This window comes from Papilio machaon, chromosome 4 (assembly GCF_912999745.1).
Source record: "Papilio machaon chromosome 4, ilPapMach1.1, whole genome shotgun sequence".
NCBI lineage: Eukaryota > Metazoa > Arthropoda > Insecta > Lepidoptera > Papilionidae > Papilio > Papilio machaon.
Genome location: NC_059989.1, coordinates 722,670 through 745,908, shown reverse-complemented (window position 1 = coordinate 745,908; position 23,239 = coordinate 722,670). Strand labels below are relative to the sequence as shown.

The following is a 23,239-nucleotide window of genomic DNA, read 5'->3' as shown; positions in this document are numbered from 1 at the left end:
ATTCAGATAAACATGATGGCTGTTGTATTTTATTTCCATTTACAATTTCAAAAACAGCTACCCAGTTTCTACGAGATATTTCTTTTTATGTTAAGAGTATCTACAAATTTGCCTTTCATTGGCAGTCCGTATAGCCTGTTCGTGTTTTCATCAACTTCCGTGGAAGGAAGACGTGAATAATGAAGCGTCTTATCCGCTTTAGTTTTTCTCTTTGTTTGTTCAAACTTAGCCGTTTCATGTTTGTTCCTATATTTTCATTAATCACTTCTTTGTTTTGTTTTTGATTTAGTTTTAATTTCCCTGTGACTATTTTTTAATTTCCTATTCATCTTATCTATATATATAAAAGAAAGTCGTATTAGTTACACTATTTATAACTCAAGATCGGTCGCACTGATTTAGCTGAAAATTGATGGGGAGGTAGCTTAGAACTAGGAGACGGACATAGGAACTTTTTATCTTGTGTACATTTTTTTTATACCGCGCGGACGGAGTCGCAGGTAAAAGCTAGTTTTGTATAACTTTTAAAAAGCCCGATTTCATTTGTTTGTTGACGTATGCCTCGCAATGGATTTCTACTTAATTAAATGTAATGTAATTCTCTCGCTCTAAAGTTTATCTAAAATGGCGGCCATACTACAATTACATGTACGGCAAATGTAATTTAATTTCGAACTAATAAACACAATTATGAACTCAATTAATACTGCGAAATTAATTTTGATATTTAAATGAGATGTAAGGCCAAAATGTTAAATACAGTAACAGTAAAACCTAGATAAGCGAGAAACTAGGCTAACAGAAAAGACTCTATAAGCTAGAAAAATGTCGCAGTCCCTTGGATTCTCGCTCATCCAAGTTCTACTGTATTAATAAAATTAACGTTAGCCTAAAGTTGCTCATAAAATTCTTTGGTCTTATAATGTGTAAGCAAAATAGCGTACCTACACGAAATAACAATAAGACAAAGACTAAAGATCTCAGTTTGTATGAGACAAGAAACACCAAATAAAAAAACACCAACGGTGTTGGTCACACAGAATTACAAAACATAAAAGTTCAACGTGTACGATGTTAGCGACTAGGAATTAAAAAAAATCTTTGTTAAATAAGCGCTATCATTGAAGATGTTCTATTGTCTAGTCATAGTACAACTAATTTGCCGTTGCTAGTTAGGTCCCGGATAAAGTTTTCCAGGGCATTGTCTTTTGAAAGTTGTTGTTGCATTTTTAATGTCTGCAAGAGCTTCGCAACGTGAAGCTAGGCGCACGTGGATTCGTATGTAGGTCGAGTTGTTTTTAACGTGAATGTAGCTTTTTCTGTTTCGGTTACGCTACTATGAAAATTTTGCGAATTTTCGGATTTTAATTTTTTCGTAATTTAACAATATGTAATTTTAATGCGACCTATATAGTGAAATATTTTTATATTAATACTATCCAATTTTATTTAAAATAATTACATTTTTTTCAAGTTTACATTTACATTTTGTTCATGAGTAATCTAAATAAAATGTAAATTGTAAATATAACTCGTGGTTTTTTTAACGTACACGAAAATGTAATATCAACAAAACAATAATTGTAAAAAAAAAAAATTAATTTTAATTTTAAATTAATTTTCAATTTCAATTTATTTTTCTTTGTGTAGTTTTTGTATAACTGAAGTAAAACAAGAATAATTAGATTACACACAGGAGCGTATTTCGTTACAAAGATGAAACATAAAACGTAAAGGACGATACGTAATTAAATGTTCTTTGTAAATATGAAATGAATTCATAAGCAGGGCTGACAATTTACAATAAATATAGACCCGAACACTGGTAATGAAGAAAACAATTACCAGTGACTTGCCAACCTTTGACGCGTTGATGGACTAGATCATTAACGGACGATTAAAAAAAGACATTCAATGAAAAAAGATAGTTCTTTGGGGTAGACATGATGGTGTAAAAAAGAACATTCATATATTAGGTCCTTACATATGAAATTGGCGTTATTTACGAGTACGAGTTCCGCCGTGGCACTAGTGCTGCGGAAACGACTCGAAGGGTGAATGATGTGTATGGCGGTCGTGTTGCAAAAGAAAACACAGTTCGTTTTTGGTTCCAACGTTTTCGTTCTGGAAATTTCGATCTGCAGAACAAGCCCCGTGGACGGCCTGGGACTCAAGTTGATAATGAAGAGTTGAAGGCTATTGTGGAAGCGGATCCATCGCAAACCACGTCCGAGTTAGCTGCAGACTGCGATGTTAGTGATAAAACTGTTTTAATTCACTTGAAGCAAATTGGGAAGATTAAAAAGCTTGAAAGGTGGGTACCTCACGAATTGACTGAAGCAAACCGGCAAACGCGCGTCGACTGTTGCGTTACATTACTAAACCGGCACAATAATGAAGGTATTTTAAACCGAATCATTACCTGTGATGAAAAATGGGTACTTTACGATAATCGGAAACGCTCAGCGCAATGGTTGGATCCTGGCCAGCCAGCCAAATCCTGCCCCAAGCGAAAATTAACCCCAAAAAAGTTACTTGTAAGCGTTTGGTGGACTAGTGCCGGTATTGTTCATTACAGTTTTCTCAAATCTGGCCAGACTATTACGGCTGATGTCTATTGTCAGCAATTGCAAACCATGATGGAAAAGCTAGCGGCTAAACAACCTAGGCTGTACAATCGCTCCACGCCACTGCTGCTTCACAACAACGCTAGACCACACACTGCGCAACAGACGGCTACTAAATTAGAAGAGCTTTAATTGGAAAGTCTAAGACATCCTCCGTACTCCCCGGACCTTGCTCCAACAGATTACCATTTTTTTCGAAATTTGGATAACTTCTTGCAAGGGAAAAAATTCAACTCCGATGGGGCAGTCCAAATCGCCTTCAAAGATTTTATTGATTCCCGTCCGACTGGTTTTTTTAGTAAAGGGATCAATGAACTACCTATGAGATGGCAAAAGTGCATAGAAAATAATGGTTCATACTTTGATTAATTAAATATATTATAATAAAAAATATTCGACTTTTTGTTCCTCCCATACAAAACGCCAATTTCATATGTAAGGACCTAATATCATCATCAGCAGTTCACTATAGCTGTCGCCCGATGAGGGGCTCGGAGCCTACCCCAAGTTAGTGGTGAATAGGCCATAGTCAACCACGCTGATCAAGTGAGGGTTTGTTGACTTCACTTATATCTTTGAATTTCTTCTCAGATATGTGCAGGTTGAGATCAGTGCCCTGGTAAAACAATGGTTTATAAGTGGCATGGTCTTTTTAAACATGGTCGAGATTCAATTGAAGACGACTCTCGCTCTGGGCGGCCAGCTGACGCCACCACATCAGACATCGTCGAAAAAGTCGAAAAACTTGTACTCGAAGACACACGTTTGAAGAAGAAACAATTATCTGCATTTGTTGGAGTATCAGATACAACTATTTTGCGTATCCTGCACGACCACCTGGGCATGACAAAAGTCAGTGCAAGATGGGTGCCGAGAATGCTCACGCCGCTTCAAAAACAGCAGCGCGTCGACGCGTCTAAGCACTTTTTGGAGTTGTGTGGAGACGAGCCCGTGCAGATTTTGGAGCGGATTGTTACTGGAGATGAAACATGGGTTCATCACTTTGAACCTGAGTCCAAACAGGAGTCCATGCAATGGCACAAAAAGGGTACACCACCTCCCAAAAAATTCAAGGTGTCAGAATCGGCGGGAAAGTTGATGGCCACTGTTTTTTGGGATTGTAAGGGAATATTACTCATTGATTATAAAGAAAAAGCCAAGGCCAAGGGTGTGTTGCTTTTGCAAGACAACGCGCCGGTTCACAAGAGCCGAGTTGCCATGGCTGCTCTGCACACACATGGGTTCGAACCACTTGTTCACCCACCCTACAGTCCAGACCTGGCTCCTAGCGATTTTTATTTATTTCCAAATTTAAAAAAAGAGCTAAGGGGAAGGAAATTTTCCGACGATAATGAAGTGAAGGAGGCAATTTCGGCCCATTTTGAGGCCAAAGACAAAAAATATTTTTTCGATGGTTTAGAAAAATTAATTCATAGATCGAATAAATGTATTAGACTTAAGGGTGATTATATTGAAAAGGAAAAATAAATTTATTGTTATATTTCATTGACAACCCTTTCATTCCGCGAACTTTTGGACCTCCCCTCGTATGTAAATCGAAAAACACATTCGTACATGGCGCGATTCGAACCCAGGACCTGCAGATTGCAAGTCACACCCCTGAGCCACCGACGTTCTTGTTTATATATGCATCACGCAAATCCGGAAGATAAAATAAATATAGTATTAATACTAGTTTTTACCCGCGACTTCGACCGCGAAGAATTACAAACCTTGGTATGTTAAGTAGCATATTTGTTGTTTCAAGTTACGTTAAGCCGTTTTGGGAATACGTAGTAATAAACATCCATACATCCAATCTTTTACATTTATAATATTAGTATGAACTGTATGACAGAAGTGGTGACAACCCTAGTCCTGCCTGGAAGGAAAATAATCGTAAAATATACAGATAAATTATAGGTACAGACAAAACTAATTATGACGGATGGTCGGTTAAATCACGTGGGACGAAGGCGGAGCGTAATTTCTTATTATTAATATTACAAAAATAGATAATTTACCTGGAAGGTAGAAAAACATGTTGGTTGACGAGCTCATACTATGAATTCTTTGTAGAAATTCTGTTGAAAGGTCTAAGAGAAAAATCCGCAAAAGCACAAAATAAAATTATTAGAACGCTACGCCTGAAAGAGAATTACGGACGTTACGAATATTTGAGGTAAATTCTTATTAGATCCTTTTTCGTTTTACGTAAAGAAGCTTCGAATTTAATATTAAAGCTAGAAATATATTTGTTAGTAGCTTTTGACTGCGACTTCGTCTGCGTAGAATTAAAAAAGGTAAAAAATATATCATGTTTTACTGCTCACTATCTTCTATCCTACTAACATTAAAATACGAACGCTTAGACGGATGGATAGATGTTTGTTTGAAGGTATCTCCGGAACGGCTCAACAGATCTTGATGAAATTTGGCACAGATGTAAAACATAGTCTTTTTAGTTTTTTTTTAATTCCATGCGGACGAAGTCCCGGGCGACAGCTAGTATTGAATAAATACGCTTATGCCATGTTACCACAAGGTAGATGGTTTAGTTTGCCACGACGGCATGTGAAGTGGTATTTCTTTGCCACTGAGGTATACGCCATTGACTATCATGACCAAAGTATTTGTTGGAAAATACTTTGAAGGCCTGCTTGTACACTACATAATTGAATCTCTGGCTGAAACCAATCAAATTTGTCATCAAAAAAATAAATGTACGATATTTAAATAAAATATGAAATTGTAAAATGCACATGTGTATTGTAAACGCAGATATTTCTGCTGACTCATTGTGATAGCAATTAAAAGTTAAGGGTCAACTCCAGACCTCTTCAACCGAGTGGCAATAACAAGGGATGGAAAATAGGTCGCGGCGCGAGTGCGAAAAGGACGGATAAGTATAATATGCGGTCCGCAATGCTCGTTGCGTTTTGTAGGTCAATTGTAAACAAGGAAAAAAGTTTTAATGAGCCATTACGTGTTCGAAATACTACCCTCTTATTTGTTATCGAATTTCGAATATGATTTCAATCATTAAATAGCTCTCAGATCTTCAAACTTTCAATTCAATAATGGTGAAAACATTTCTCATAATTCTTGTTTAGAATATATTATGTTCTTGGGTAAGTTTAAGATTGGTAAAATGCAAAATAAGCTTTTGTTTTCTTCTTTTTTTTTTTTTCGGGAAGTTTAAATGAGAGACTCGACTCACTAACTCCCTCGGTGGCCATCCTCAAGTTCAGCTGGTGAGAGTCCCGGGAACTCCAAAAGAACGCACCGGGACAGAATAGCAGTAGCTACTAGCGAGTAAAAAATTTACTTCTTTAACTGTTTTAGAGCGGATTCATTTCTCATTATAAAATTTCGTGCTATTTTTGTCATCTATATATATAAAAGAAAGTCGTGTTAGTTACACTATTTATAACTCAAGAACGGCTGAATCAATTTGACTGAAAATTGGTGGGCAGGCAGCTTAGAACCAGGAAACGGACATAGGATAATTTTTACCCCGTTTTCTATTTTTTTATTCCGCGAGGACGGAGTCGCGGGTAAAAGCTAGTCCGCTATAAATGAGTTTGCGTGTTTAACTGTTTCAGAGGGGATTCATTTCTCATTATTAAATTTCGGGCTATTTTAGTCATATTTTATAAGCGACATTTTAGAGTCGTAAATCCGTGCTAATAGACGATGTAAAATGAACAAAAAATGGCTAATAAAGAAACAATTGCAGCAATTATGTAAATATACAACGATAAAAGTGATGGTATCGCGTGTCGCGCGATTGGAACGTCCGATTTTATCGCTTTTATCGCGCAAAAGTGGAAAATTAAATTAATGGACGCATTTACATTTAAGGGGCAGTTAGTGGTCGGACGCAATAAAAATCGTATTATTCAATTACATGTTTCAATTGTACTGTACATGTATCGGTTAAACCACTCCTAATGTTTATTGTGCAATTTACAAATGAACCAGTTCCAAATTAACACTGAATTGTATTTATAACTTATATTTAGTAAACTACTAGCTATCACCCGCGACTCCGTCCGCGCGAAATTAATAAAAAAACTTAACAAGTAGCCTATGTTTTCTTACATGTATTCATCCCTTCAGCCGTTCCGGAGATATCTTCAAACAAACATCCATCCATCCATGTAAACTTTCGCATTTATAATATTAGTATGATAACTGTTTGTTATTAATTTTTATTTAAATGTATTTGTGCTTTTTATTATATAAAGAGAAAATAATGCCAACAAATAACAATTTTGATGGTGAAAGAAAAAGAAATGTTGACTGCTTTATAAAGTAATAATAGGAGTCTGTTAAAACATGGGGTAACGGGAAATAAAGTTGTACAAAACTTATATATTCTAGTCACGTTTAAATCCACTAAGGTGGTCTTATAGTGGACGTTACTATTGTAGAACTCTGAGTGTAACACCAAATAATTGACAACGTACTGAGCTTCATTAATACAACGAATTTATTACTGTGTACAAATTAACTCGTTTGAATTTACAAATTAAATTATATAATTTACAAACAAACAATTGAAGAACGATAGTATGTATACTTGATTAAGGTAAAATGTGTCATATGTAGTATGAAATAAGATACAATTTACGATGAGGTTTATTAAATCGAAATTCGATTACAATTTGCGGTAGCACAGTAACGATATATTGTAAGTTAATAGAGCGTTCAGTGAAATTTGGTAGAAAATGTATCTTCATTTACATATTTGTGTAGTTTGTGTTAGTACAACTAAAATACCTTATATATTGTATGTCTATATTAACTACTAGCTGTCACCTGCGACTACGTCCGCGCGGAATTAAAAAAAAACTCAATAAGTAGCCTATGTATTCTTTCAGACTATGTTCACCTGTGCCAAATTTCATCAAGATCTGTTGAGTTGTTCCGGAGATACCTTCAAACAAACATCCATCCATCTGAAATATTCGCATTTATAATATTAGTAAGATAGTATACAGTAAGAAGTAAGATTGTACAATAAATGATTAATGTAGGATGATGAACTAGGATAATATTTTTATTGAGTGTTATAAAGATGTCCCCTACCGATATCTTGTAAAAACATATTGCTGTATAAGTTCTTTCAAAGATAATTTTACGTATAAATGTTTTGTATTATTGTTTAGGAAACCTACGGATTGATAAAGGTCTTTTTCCACTATTATTATAAACGTTGTATTTTTTGTTAAAGTAATTTAGTATGTAAGTACCTATTTGTGGTATTTAAAAGTCAACTTTGTCGTATAACCTTTTAAACGTCAGCTTAACTCACTTGATATTATGGTATTCAAATGCTTAATGTGCCGTAACTTAAGTGTTGTGTTGTGAAACATAAAAACAACATTAGTTTCGGGTCAAGAATTTGACATGTCCCTTGGAAATTCTTATGCATTTTTATGACTAGCTAAACAGCTACATTTTTGTCATTTACATCGCATAGCAAAAAAAAACCATACAGACGAATTGAGAACCTCCTCTTTTTTGAAGTCAAATATCTAAATAAATAGCCATTTATTTTATCTTGCCTGTAATTTTTTTAATATCTAAATATATTATATATTTTATTTCCTTTCATTTCGCTGATTGATTTCGAAATGTGAGGATTCTCTTTAATAACCATATTGCGAAGCCGTACGTAAATTTTCCGCCTACCGCCATTTTGTTTGTGTCAATAGCGTGACATGAGCGGGTGTACGGGGGGACTGCGGGGCGCCGCGGGGGACGGTTGCCGTTTGAAAACAATAGCCTTCAATAAAATGAGTTCGGTCGGTTCGTCCATGTAAATAATTTCAGTGAAATGATGTTTGTTCCCGGGTGGATATATAAACGTATATATAACATATAGATTTATATTTGTTTGGATAATCCTGGATTTAATATCCAATCGAAATATCATTGTTTGATGTCAAAATTCAATGTGGAAATGGTTCGACATTTGTTACACATGGTTTTCATGTTACATGTGCAAATATGGTTTCAATGAGGTAAGTGTTTTTGTTCGCACACTTGTACCTTATAAGAAAACTTTAAATGCACACAAAATGAACACTTTTAAAATATTGAAAATTAGTCCATTTAGCCGGCGTGATTAACCAAGTATTAAAAAACGTTACAGTTACGTTACGTTACGTAGTTTATAAAGATTTCAGAGAATCAGGTCTCTGGATTTTATTTATCATTTCTCCGACAAGGGATGGGTCAGTGGGCGAAACATTTAGAGCTACGTCCGGAAGACTGTAAATAACCCTCCGCGTTCTCCTGCGGGTTCACTGATACGTGATACTTTTAACTTATCAAATAATAATCTGAAAGTCTTAAAAAAAAGAGATAACTAAACAGATAAGTGTTCATAAACTTAAGTTATATAATTTAGAACTAAAAGAAGTGTTAGGTTGACGAAATATGTATATAAAAATTAAAACTAGTATCTCGGAATTTGAATCGAAGTTGTCAAATTGAGTAACAGGGGCTTCAACCTCTGCACCATCAACATTTACAGACGACATTATTGGAAATAGTCAGCGTTTTTAAAACGATTTCTACAGAAAATATCAAAATGATATTTCGTAAACCACAAAATAAATTTCACTTTACGTTTAAAAGCATAATATTTTTCTCAATATACAGTTTGGATTGAATCCAAAAGTGGAAGCATAATTCATATCGTGACGTTTTTGAAATAAATTCACTCCTTTAATGGCATTTGGATAAAAAATGAACCCTTTCCATATTTATATTAACCAGAATATACTGCATTTTCTTTGATAATATAAAGCCTTAGGGAACCTAATGTGAACGTAACTTCCGATAAGATTAGAATGTTGATTGATAAACCTGGAAGGAAACTTATACCAGGAAGGATACAAAAAATATTAATGTACATTACTCTTCAAGCGATAGACTGGCAGGAGAAGGCACAGGACAGACGACTCTGGCGATCTCTTGTGTCGGAGGCCAAGACCCACTTTGGGTCGCTGCGCCTTCGGAGTAAGTAAGTACATTACTCTTTATTCTATGAAGTCTTGGTACTTTGTTTACAGTTAAAGATAAATGAGATCTACATTTAAAAAAAAAAACAGAAATAACATCAATACGACAAACAAGAGTGCTCAAAAATACAAAAATTTGAGCTAAAAAACATCTTCGTATAACAACAATAATCCATAGAGTCGATGTATTCCGTGTCTCATTAGATACAAATAGAACAATAGCGAATTAGGTTTGAGCGATTCAAGCTCTCATTGTAGGCCGATCAAAGTTTTATTCAGTTCTGATAACTGGAACATTTGTTAGTCATCGTTTTGTTTTGTTACGGAATTAGTTCCATGAATTCGGATTTAAATTTATCTATTTTTTTTAATATTATAAGGTGCCAAACGAGCAAATGGCTGTCTAAATTCGCCGAAATGACGATTTTTAGTATAAAAAGAATAAGCATACAGTTTACTGAATGTTACATTTATTATTTTTAGTATTTTAATATTTGAATATCTTTTCAATTCAAAATTAACTTGACACTATATTAAATAGTTATGAATTTGAAGTGGGGAAATATAAAAATGGTACGTGAATATGAGATGTTTTTATTCAAAAGTCTGTGCACGGCTGCAGACTTAATATAACGTTTATGAATTTATCTCATTTAAAAATAACACCGAGAAAAGACTGATACTAATAAGAAGAAAAACGTTTAAAAAAAATCATGTACCTTTAAACAAAAACAACACGCCGGTCATTTCTAATTAGATAATAAACCAAACATTTTATAAATTTCACAGTAAAAACCATAAAATTCAGAGCAAAACTGTCTATTTAAGAAACACCTTGTATCTCTCACCCAGGGGAACCAGTAAGTTACATGAGACGTGAGTTATTATATATTAGACATACACATGGGACAAAGAATACAGGTCAGACGTGGCAACTGCCGCTGTCACTTTAGTTTACGACGTGACTTGACAAGTCTGTAAGAATAAAGATGTGTGATGTTTATTTAAAAAGTGTATTATATATATTAAAAAAAGTGATTTGATCGTTAATTACTAATGTTAGTTTTGTTTGATTATCTAATTTGTCAAGTTTACGTTTTACAGACATAAATCCAGTTCACTTTTATATTTATTTTGAGCTCTATTGAGCTGATCTTCTATTTACAACAGATATTTCCAAGTCTAGCTTAATTTATTTACACGGCGCATTGGAAAGGATTTTGTATAATGAAATTAATTTTTTCAAACTTTCGTCAGACATTATCATTAACTAATATAAGAAAAGGCTAAAATACTCACGTAAATTTGTCCGGTGTCGGCACCGACTAGTTTCGAGCCTTTGATCAGGGTGAGTGGGACTGGTATTATTTCGCGGACACTGCCCATCGCTCACTCTAGAAACTAGTCGATGCCGACACCGGACAAATGTAACTGAGTATTTAGCCACTGATTATTAAGCATTAATTTATATAATGAAAAGTAAGTAAAAGATTAAAAAAGTAGGTCATACTTGAAAATATTTCTTTTTTAAGTAAATACGTAACGTAACGTAAGAAACAATTGAAATATTAAATTCCTGCAAGAATTTACGACACGACAATAGCTTCGAGAAACTAGTGAATATAATTCTTCAGTCAGTCCTCGAAACGAAAACAAACATTTTACTACACAAACTTAAGAACAAGTTTTTCGGCTAAATGAAAGAGGTCAGCTCTCAGGAAGTTTCGAAAGTGTTACGTTAGAATAGGAAACATATATATAAAAGGCCCTGTAGTAGAAAGAGAGAACATTCCGTTTTCGTACATTTTAAAGATAAGACGATCCACTAACAAGATCAGGAGGGTGAGGTTTTGTTAAGTACTGTATTCGTGTTTGATTTATTATGATTTTTGTACCTTAATGTATATATTTGTGTTTTTTGTAACCTCAATTGTCTACGTTAAAATATGTTGCTAACAAAAATTGAGATAGAGAGAGATTGAGGGAATTTCTATAAAATTCATATGACATAAAAATTACTTTTCTTTTTTAATGTTGAGAAATATCGTAAATATTTAGTTTTTGTATTACACCACCAGCGACACCGTTCCCTCGGAATTAAAAAAAAACTTAATTAGTAGCCTATGTGTTCTTCCAGACTATGTTCTGGGCCTAATTTCAGCGAGATCCATGCAGCCGTTCTGGAGATACCTTCTAAAAAACATCCATCCAAACATTGGTAATTATAATTTTATTAAAATTAAAAATAAATAATAGTAAAGTACTTACGTATTAAGCTCTAAGTCCAGTCTAAACTTATGATTGAAAGCTTTGATGAGGAGCGATGTGCGGTGGAAGTGTTTGCCGGTCTGCAACAAACAAAACAACGACATTAATGACAATCACACATATAATCTGATAAAACTTATCTGGCTATAGAAGAAGTATAATTCTTAGTAAGAGATTTTTAGCAATCAAATAAATAACTAACTTAAATAAAATTCATATTCACGTAGAGATATTTAAATTACATTTCTTCACCGTTAAAGCGGCCCTGGCAATAATTTAAAGTAACCATTTAAAACTACACGTAGGGTGTTCTCGTGTTTTCGTTCTCAGTGGAAAGAATTAATCGCCTACTCGCCGCTGTGTTTCACAAACAAATAAATATTACACGGCCATAAAACATGACCAGCGTTTTACCGCTCGCCGTGAGTCGTTTGTTTTATAAATAAGCTTCTACATACGCCCATAACTTAAAAGGGTGTGCAATAATCACACGTTTCCATTTAGATTTTGGTAAACACGATTAACATATTACCTTATATACATGAATAAAAGATTAACTTTGCAACTCCTGAAAACAATTCTATGAAAGAAACACTTTCTACTACAATGTGGCAAATGAGTAAGCGGCTTAGTGACGCGCCCATAGACGTGTACAACAAACTGATGAGTAACAGATGTGTTACCAAACTTTATTAGACACGAGAGAGGAAACAGTAAAATGTAAAAAGTAAGACATTGCAAAAGTCTACACTCTTTTATTTTTCTACAGAAAATTTGTCTTGATGTCCTCCGTGACGTAATCGCGAGACACAAAAACACTTTAATCCTTACTAATATTATAAATGCGAAAGTAACTCTGTCTGTCTGTCTCGCTTTCACGCCAAAATTACTGAACTGATTTACATGAAATTTGGTACATAGATAGTCTAGAGCCCGAGGAAGGACATATGCTACATTTTAACGCCCGTAACCCTGAGGGGTAGGCAGAGATCAAGCACCTACATTTGGCGCAGTCCTAGTACACCTCTCTATATGTCTACATCCATACATCAACGCATAGCACGTCGGTTAAGTAAAATAATAAGCCTTAAAAAATGCTACCCGAAAACAGTATTTTACGCGAACGAAGTCGCGGGCACAGCTAGTAACAATATAAGTTAATTAATTAATATTACTCTTAGACAATACGATATTTTAAAGAATGAAAATAACAAAAAGTTTAACGTATTACGAGGTCCACTCAAAGAAGGATTGGCTGTAAAATAATGACTCAAAGGGACTGTAACAAAAGAAAGGTCAAGTCCCGTAATCAAATATAATGAGGAACCATAAAAGGTAAGAACTTCAGACAATGCAAAGCGAACACCAGTTTTTATTAGAGAGCTATCGTAGAGAGAATCGAGTATTCAGAATTAAATTAAATTTAATGAAACATCAAAGTATTCTTTTTATGACTGAAGTGTTGGAAGAAAGAAAACTTTCGTTGGAACAATGTTGGAAGAACAAAATTGAAGAAAGTAACAATTTATTTGGTAACTATATTATTAAGTTGTTAGTTTTTTAAATTTTGTTGAAATTAATTAAAATAAATATCTTCTATTGAAATCATCTTTCAAGATTATTTAATCGAAATTTGTCTCTCGTCAAAAGCAATTTTGTTTATTTGATAATTTATTAATTCAAAAGGTTCACTCATTAATAAAATATGTGAAGCATTTACTAAAAAATAAACGCTGATAATTTTCCTGGAAAACAATAATCACGATTGAATTTTTTTGATCGGATCGGATAGTTAAATAGATGAACTAAAACGCTCGAGGCGCACGTTATTAAATTTCAGCGATGGCCGTACGGTAATCCGACACTGTCCTCCACTCTACCCACCGTACCACCTCCACCAGTTGCCCTCTGTTTGCCTCGGGACAAGAGTTTGTCATGGATCACCGCAGGTTGCCGATATACAATGACTAAAATTGTAGTTGAAGGTCGAAGATCGAAGAAGGAATTTAACTATCGCTCAGATACGGTCCTTGTATGTAGAACTACAATAAATTATCAGCGATAAACATTGTATACAGAAAAATAATGAAGAAGTTAACAGGGAAGTCAAACTTAGCTATAGCTATGAAGATCACGAGCATGTAATCTGAAGAAAAACTATACAAAAAATACTCGTGCGTACGTACGCGTGCCATAAATAGGTTTACAAAATAGGATATATTATAAAGGTTTATGGGCATTGGACATTTTTAATTCAATGTTGAAAACAAAAGACCGAAAATTTAGGAGCACAACATACATTTAAATTTTAAAACAACGTTTAATTCACTGCGTTTACGTAATGTAGTGGGTAAATTTCTTTTAAGGCTCGGAGCAATTCATCAACGTATTTAAGTAGCTTTTTAGCTTTGTTAACTTCTTGAAATTCTTGGATGCCTTCCAAATCTTCTTTGTTATTTTCTTGTACATTAATTTTATTATAAGCGATGTCTTTATAGTCTTTTATCGAGGTGTCTGAGGTTCAGATTCTAGGTTCTTTCCCCAGGTAGTGGCAGTTATGGTGAGGGCCCTGATCGCTAAATATATTAATCTCTGGAAGACGGCACAATGGCGTGGTCCCGTATTGATGAATTTTGTGAAGGCAAGAGGAATATTTTCGTGGGGTCGTGCAGAGGGTCCCGGGCGTTCGATTAGCGATTCACGGACCCTCGCAGTCGAACTGGGAACTTAGAATGGTCACCGAGGAGATTTTAGTGAGTTGAAATCTTTTTTTTATAAGCGAAGCGGCAAACGAGTAACGGACCGCCTAAAATTATTTAATCCAACGCACATGGACACCAGCAATTACAGAGAAATCGCAGATGCGTTCCTGGCCTTTAAGGAAGCAGTACGCTCTTTTTTTGAAAGCCCCTAAGCCCAATCTCCCACAACCCTGTCTTTCCCCCAAAAAGATACTAAAATAAAGGTGGTTGATGTAATCGTTGAAAAGCCTCCCTGATACTGGATCCACCACAGCCCAGTATAGTGTATATAAATCAAAAGTGTTAATTTCATTTACCAAGTTAGATTTACTGAGTCCTCGAAATCAGTACGTGTTTATGTGTAGAGGATCAAAGCAACAACTAGTAGGGTCAGTGTTTACAAACGTGTGACCGTCGATTGGGATCCGTTGGGTTCCACTAATAGAATTTATCACATACCCAATTACTGCTATGGACCCGATGTCAAAAGGCCTATATTTTAGCTGATAGACTATTGTTTATTAAATTAGTAACCCTCATCGCTGTTGACCCATAAAACGCGAATCGACAGCGATGTTCGGTGCCCGCCCGCCAGACTAACCAAATTTCAGCAGCGTTATGCTTTACTTACCAAAGTTTTTAACTGAGTTACGCTATTGAGGTTATGGTTGAGTGATATTTGCTTTTACTGTTTTTTATGTCTATGATTTGTAAACAGTTTAATTTATATTTTTAACAATAAACACATAGGATGATTTTTAGTAATTTTTGTTGTTTTTCTTCAATAGAATTTCTTAACTCTTTTCTTTTTTTTTAATGGTTGGTCCATTTCAACTTATTTCAATTACTAGCTGTTAAAAAATAATTAAAAAAGATTTGTTATTTATTAGTAGCCTATGTGTTCTTCCTGACTATGTTCTACATCGATGCCAAATTTCATCAAGATCCGTTGAGCCGTTCCGGAGATATCTTCAAACAAACATCCATACATCCATCTAAACATTCGCAATTATAATATTACAATATTTAGAAAGAAAGAAAGAAAGAAAGAAAGAACGAACGAAAGAAAGAAAGAAATACATTTATTCAAAAGAAAAGGTATTCATTCGACATGTGCTGCGGCGGGTACCGCAGCGCCGATTTTCAATGTTATTTAACGCTTTAACCTATTCTATTTCTGCAAATTTAGTCATCTCTTAAAGTTCTTATTACTATTAAACAACACTCCATTACACGGACTAGGTTTCAGTTAATTATTCATTGATTTAGCGCCGGTACAATCTGTCCCAGTGGATTGAGCAAGGAGCTGAGAGCTATGAATATTTAAAGTTTTACATTGTATCACCATTGTTCAAGTTTTTTCTTATAACCTCTATAGATACAGCGCTTACTCTGAAGATATTGATGCAATATAGAGTTTTGTTACATTTTATCTCAGTTTTTAAAATAAGAAAATGCGAATGTGACACTGTTATATCATATTCCAATAAAATAGAGCCTTGGAGAATTTTTTTTTTTAATTGTGTTAATTTTTTTTTATAAAATGTATTATATAAATAATAAGAGAATAAATGAATAATAAATAATAATAATAATAAACAAATTCAATCCATTAGAAAGCAAATAATAATTAGAAAGTAAACAATAATAATGTAAAAAACAACATGCTGAAAGTAGGAAAAAAAACACAAAAACTAAATAAAAAAAGCTATAAGCAATTACATATTAACAAGTATAAAAAATCAATGTTCCTAATAGGTTTGCAATGCTGAATGGACAAGGCCTTGTATATCGGAAAGGAACATGTACGAGTATGTAGTGTATTAATATGAATTCTCATAGTAATTTCAAAGGTATATTAGAGTACATTCGAGGTAAAACTCTAATAACCTTTTAAAACGATGGATAAAATAAAATTTAAAGAGACTTTCTGCCTTTTACAATCTAATTTTTAATAAAGATTTTAATCTATAATTAAAACACGTATTTTATAAAACATATATTGTGTTTGGAGGTAAAAAATTTGCTTAAACGAGCGAAACAAGTTTCCACAAAGCGATGTACAAAGAAATTTGTATAAAGTTTGAACAATAGTTGTACGGTAGGAAAGTTGTCTCGAAAAGCGAATATCGAGAATGTTATTCGACGTTTCGACACGACAGTGCAACACAAAAGATATCCAAAAACAAGATTTCACAATTGGAAAACTACAATTGACTTGCACGAACTCTCCAACATTCTGCCGCGACGTCTGTGAACGGAGCGCCGCTAGCACTCGCTCACTTTGATTTCTAACAATACTTTCTCAATACTGGAATATTGTAAATGTTTTGTATTTGTTGTATAAAGAATAAAACTGTGATGTTCGATTAAAATAATGAATACATTATTCTCCGTAAGTAAAGTTAAAACTTGTTTACAAACGAGTCGTTACCAAATTTGAGTAGTATTATTGTAATTATTATTTGGGTTATTAGCAATCTTCAAAGAGATGACATTATTCGTTTTAGGGAACATCAGGTTAACAAGTTTCGTAGAATTTACATTGGTTGTTTGGAATGTGTCATACACAAAAAAACAAGGGAAAATATGATTCTATAATCAAATGTCTATGTGCAATACACTGAATTTAAATTTGGCCGATCACTACATTTAACTATCTAAAGTGCTTTTAAGTCATTTCGGTTACCACAGATAATATGAAATGCTTTCGGTCCGTACCTAAGGTTGGAAATGTTTTCTAGGAACGATACGCGGTCGGCCGTACGGTCAACAGGGGTGATGTTTTTAATTAGCGAAAGAGATAGGCCATTTATCAAGCCCGCGCCGCCCAATCCATTGTCCTTGGCCGCTTGTGTTTGGAATAAGGAATAACATAGGTGTAATGGCTTTTGTAAATTATTAATTTCCTTTAAAGCCCGCATATTTATGCGCACTTCGGAAAAATCTAATATATAAAATTCTCGTGTCACAGTTTTCGTCACCGTACTCCTCCGAAACGACTTGACCGATTCTCATGAATTTTGTGAGCATATTCAGTAGGTCTGAGAATCGGCCAACATCTATTTTTCATTCTTTTTTAACTGCGCGCGGACGGTGTCGCGGGCGACAGCTAGTTAAAAATAAATAAAGATGTCATTTCATCTAATATGAATCATGAATTCATTAAAATGGAATATGTATTCATTAAAATTAAAAAAAAAAATTGTTATTGTAATAAAAATCTTCACATCACTCGCTGACGGTTATGTTAACAATAAAATAAATTTCTAGGACACTAACTAAAAAATGTATTGTGTTTTTGTTTGTGTCGACAACAACTGGCAACTTGACAAACAATTTCCGGTATAGTTCATAATATTTTTGAAATAAATTCACAATTTCCTGCTCTTCGTTGAGTACTTTTACATATATAGTTTAACCCACAACGTAAAACACTAACAGTTTTTCATTTAATTAATACGGAAGAAATTAAAATTCTTTCATTCAATTGAATTATAACAACAAGTCTAACAAATGAGCATCAATAAAAATGTACAAAGAAATAAAAAATAAATAAAGTTGTCCCACTTTCTACTACGTTAAACATTTCTTTGAATGTGTATTTTTATTGTATTTGTTAAGGTTTCGACAGTTTCCCGACTACTGAATGTCTTTGAGGCGGAAATCAAATCAGGGAACAAACTGATTTTGTCCGAGCCTCGTGTGCTATGTTTTTAATCAAGAGGTCCGTCCGAGCCTTTTGTTCACAACTTACGTGTTGCTAAGAAATAACGTCGGGAGATTTAATAGTATCGTAAATTATTTTTCTTTCACGGGGCATGAAAGCTGTCAGGGGCAGCTTAGGCGTCGAAAATTAAACGCTACGCGGAGTCTTTAAAAATAGAAATTGCTTTTAATTTGCTTTTAGTTTTTATATTTTCACATGTAAAAACAAAATAAATACGATCAATTAATATTTAAAAATTATAAAAAATTAATATGTAATTACACAGTTTAAGTGATAACAATTAATTAATATTTTTATTAAAAATAAAAACAGTATTAGAATCTGCAAACGCAGTAGTTGAGCGAATAAGGTGACTTTATTGAAGAAGAAAGAGTAAGATTAAAATAAAATAAATTAAGCTTCTATTTTTTGACTAAGTTAAGATTTAAGTTAAAATTGCCATGTGTTGTATATTCATTTTTGTATACTTGACGCCAACAAAACTGTCACGCTCGCATTCGAGACGTTTATTGTTTTCGGTGACGTCGGAGAAATATTTGCGTGATTTATGAATTTTGGGGTGAGACCGCGGCAGGTTCGTAAATTAGCGACGATAAATGGCCGAAGTGGCAAAGCTGTTTGATACAAAACTTTTTTCAACTTACTTAATATATCATAAAAGTATGAAAATTATTTTTATGCCGTAACTTTCCATATTTTAGAACTTAGCATAAGAAATAAAACAATTTTTTATACATGCTAGACATTTGAAAATATCCACCCACGTCCGTAATCCTAGACAGGACAGAGATTAATTAATAAACAAAATTATTTTATATGAAAAACAGTGATACCTAAAGATAAGCCAAGACACTTTCAAGTAAAGATTTTCATACCGAAGAGATTAAGAAAGTATTGCGTTCAAATTGACTAAAGATGAATACGAAATTGTTAAGTTTTTAACATTCATAGTACTAAGTTTTCAATAACACAAATCGCCAGGAGATGATAATAGAACTTTCATCATCTCAAGACAAAAAGCAACATGTAACGCCATAAATCTACGTAGCTGCAGTCAGCGTTAGGCGTTTAATTCATAAATCATACGGCAAATATTTATGCGACGTCACTGGAAACAATAAACGTCTAGCGCACGTACCCGTTTTTGTTGGCCCCAAGTGTAAGGATATGTTAACGCGAACTGCGTTGAAGTGTTTCTGTATATTACTTCATATTACTTCCTGGTTTTTCCTTGACGATGTGTCTTCTAAAATTATCTTTCCATGTAATAGAAAAAAGAGTTCTAATTTTAGTCCTCTTTCCTTTCCCACCCTTTACTTATTAGGTAAGGATGGGAAGGGGAAGTGGATTTGACTGAAGAGGGGTCGTATAGGAAGGGGAAATGTACTTTTTCTGTGCGCTCCCTTCCCCGTTGATTAAAGGTAGGCAACGCATCTGCATTTGAGAATGTCTATGGGCAACGGTCGCACGGCGAATTCAAAACGAAAACCCCAGATGGCCGTTTGCTCGGTTGCCACCTTTTGACATAAAAAAAAATATTAAAACATTTTACACACATACCAAAATACCTGGACAAAGATTTTCGACCTATATCCGTATACTGTATAGTTTCTCAGAAAACCCGAGACATGGATGCTTTTAGTTCAGACTATGTCATTTTAGGAGAATATTAAATACCCGTTGATACTAAAAATGAAAACGAAGTATCTTCAAACATGACCCATCTCCAATTATGTCTTTCGTTAAGCTCATAGACAGCATTATGAAACAAATTTACAAAGCTACTATCTTCGTTAAGAACTACTTAACCTACTATTGGTGATCTACGTAAATGAACTCTAATTCGATCTAAATAAGGTTTGAAATTGTAATTATTTTGGTTATGTGTTAGGGTAAACAGCCTATTATTTGGACGATGCTTGGGGATGTTCGATTTGTCGACGCTCCTGTTAGTGACGGGTAAGTGAGCACACATGACGTTATATTTAATGTTTGTTTCCATTATACTAACTGTATGTTATTTCTCTATGTTTTATATATATAATTGTAGCTTAAATATATAATTTTTTTACGTAATTTTTACATCAGTTTGTGTTTAAAAATCCTATAGAGTTCTTTTGTTTTAGAGTTTAAATGAGTTGCATCTTTTTTTAATTATAAAAGCATTTTGGTCGATGAATAACTGAGCAGGGTTTATTTTTAATCGGTGAGATTTAATTATTATTAAAGCAATTACGCCTAATTACTGCCGCCTTTAGAAAAAAAAAAATAACTTCAATTTTTTAAAGCATATAACTTTTCGATAGCCGTTACTAGTATCGCCACAGTGTCTTATCTCAATCGCTTCCATTTAGCTGCCGATGTAATGTTAGCTGCCACACAATATGGACGTAGCGTAGTGGCGTGTGATACATTTAGGGGCGTTAGGAAAATCTGTCGCGTATTCCTTACGCATAATTTGCTTGCGTATTTGTGTCACAACTTATCGTAATTTAGTATAACAATAGTACTGGCATCAGCCATTATTCCTTGCAGGAAACATCGTACTATAATTTTATTTATAACGTTAAATAAGGCTACTGGACACGTAATATGAAATTGAAACAAGAGAATGATAATTGACTACTATCTGTGGGTTTTTGAGACCAAAATCTTCGTTTTAAACATATTGTTATATCTGTTTTGTCAAAGACAACAGGGATGACGTTTTATACAGACATTTTGGTCTAAAAAACGCACGGTATGTGAAATACAATTAACATTAGTAACTCCTTGTATAGAACACCATAGAAGAACAGAAGCGACATCATGCAGAGTAATATCCGTAGTCTGTGACGTCATAGTAATTCCCAGTATAACTAAAGCTCTATTATTAGGGCTGCCACAAGTTGAATTGCCAGTAATGTGAACTATGTATTTATTTTCTGATCATTTTTTGTTGAAAATATCAAGACAAAGACCCGCATCGTTGCGAGAGTAACGAAGTGCGAACCGTGGCAGGTGCGTTCACATGCCAGCCAACGGAGCGTTGACGATGCCGCTCCAACAGGCAACCGTTTATTGGAATAATATAAAGGAATCGTATCGATCCGTGCTCATGTTCTTTTATAAATTTTGTTTTGGATTTTCTTTACATTGTGAAATGATATCATTTAGTGAACATATTAACAATAAACAACTAATATACAATTTCAATTCTGCTAACTATTGTACAACTATGTAAAGAACAATTTTGTCACCATTAAATAGTGTCATAATTTTCAATGGTGTTATTAAGAAAATTATAACATCCTTATGACACAATGGCAATAAAAGAATAGTTGCCAAATGCCAACCGCTGACTGGATATCGAAAAACAAGAACAACGCTTATACAAATTTCCCTGGGACCGTTTTAGTAGAGTAGTCTTTGGTCTCATATTTGAATAACCTTGCTTAGAAGCAAAGACTCATAATGTTTGATTGTATAACCTGTGAGGTTATATAGAGAAGTGACGCCGTCCTCTGCAAACATCGGTGCGTCACAGCAAATAGGTAAACGCACCATGTTTGGAACATAGAACGGATGATTTTTTTGTAAAAGGTGCTAGATGAGCGACCACCTGTAAACGTTAAAATAGAGAAATGACGTCTGCTCATAGACATTCCAAGTCAGAAGGTTTTTTTTATTATTATAAGGTGGCAAAAGAACAAGCGACCACCTGATTGGCCGCAATAGCGAAGCGACCACTGCCCACAGACATCCGCAATTATAGATGCGTTGCCTACCGTACCCCTTTGAATGCGTCCCGCCCTCCATCAATCGCATCCTTTCCTTATCGGGCGTGGGAAGTGATAGTGGACTAAAATTAGATCTCCGCCACCAATCTCATCAGACTTCCCGCTTGCAGAAGAATTAAATTCTGCAAAATAATTCTTCAGGTTGCAGGAGAATTGTCTATTTAAGTCATTGATTCAATCGACTATATTTGTCAAGAAACAGAATATAAAGAGTCATTATCAGTATAACAAAAAAACAAACAAGCTCGTAACATAGATTATGTGATTTTTTATTACACCTCAGTAAACAAATAATAAATATCCACTAGATTTTTGGATTCAGTGCTTTTGAAAATTGAGACAGTTAGAGTATATTATACCTTAAAGAGTAGCATTAAGTTTTAGTTTTGAATGGACACATAGAGTGTAAAGACCAATAGTTGATCGCGCCGAGTTGTCAGAATGATTTAGTAACGTCGAGTCGGATGAAAAATGTTAGGGTAAGCAAACAAATCATAGACCTCATGACGAAATACTAGATTTGTAATTTACTGCTTACAACTAAATGTATTGCACGATAATAATAAGTAACAACAAAAAATCTTACTAATATAAATGCAAATGTTTAAATGGATGGATGTTTGTAGGGATATCCAGAACGGCTCAACAGATCTGGATGAAATTTGGCATAGATATAGATCATAGTATAGAAGAACATATAGGCTACTTATTATGGTTTATTTTAATTCCGCGCGGACGGAGTCGCGGGCGACAGCTAGTCAAAAAATAAACGATAGCAAACATTGTGAAATTATCATACTTTTTTTTTATTTGATAGTAATTGCATGAAGTCAAATATTGTTTCGCATTTCCCCGCGTTTTTCGCGCTTATTTAGAACAGATTATATTACATTAGTAGTCAAAATTTCCCTAATTTAAAAGCAACAAAATTATGTTAGATAATTAAATATATATTTACTTATTTTTAAATAGAATAATAGAATAAAGTATCATAATTAAATATTCATAGATTAATTAATTTATCTTTATAACGGGCTTTCAAACAGGTTATCAAGAA

At 34.0% G+C, this 23,239-nt stretch overlaps 1 protein-coding gene across 4 annotated transcripts in view; it reads right to left on the bottom strand.

Moving 5' to 3' along the window:
- Positions 1-23,239, bottom strand: part of LOC106718984 (disintegrin and metalloproteinase domain-containing protein 11) — a 111,847-nt gene that overhangs the window by 74,609 nt on the left and 13,999 nt on the right. For all 4 annotated transcript variants that reach the window (XM_045686914.1, XM_045686915.1, XM_045686916.1 and 1 more), the window contains exon 3: positions 11,933-12,012. In XM_045686914.1, the coding sequence (XP_045542870.1) occupies positions 11,933-12,012 (80 nt within the window). The remainder of the gene's footprint in view (positions 1-11,932; positions 12,013-23,239) is intronic.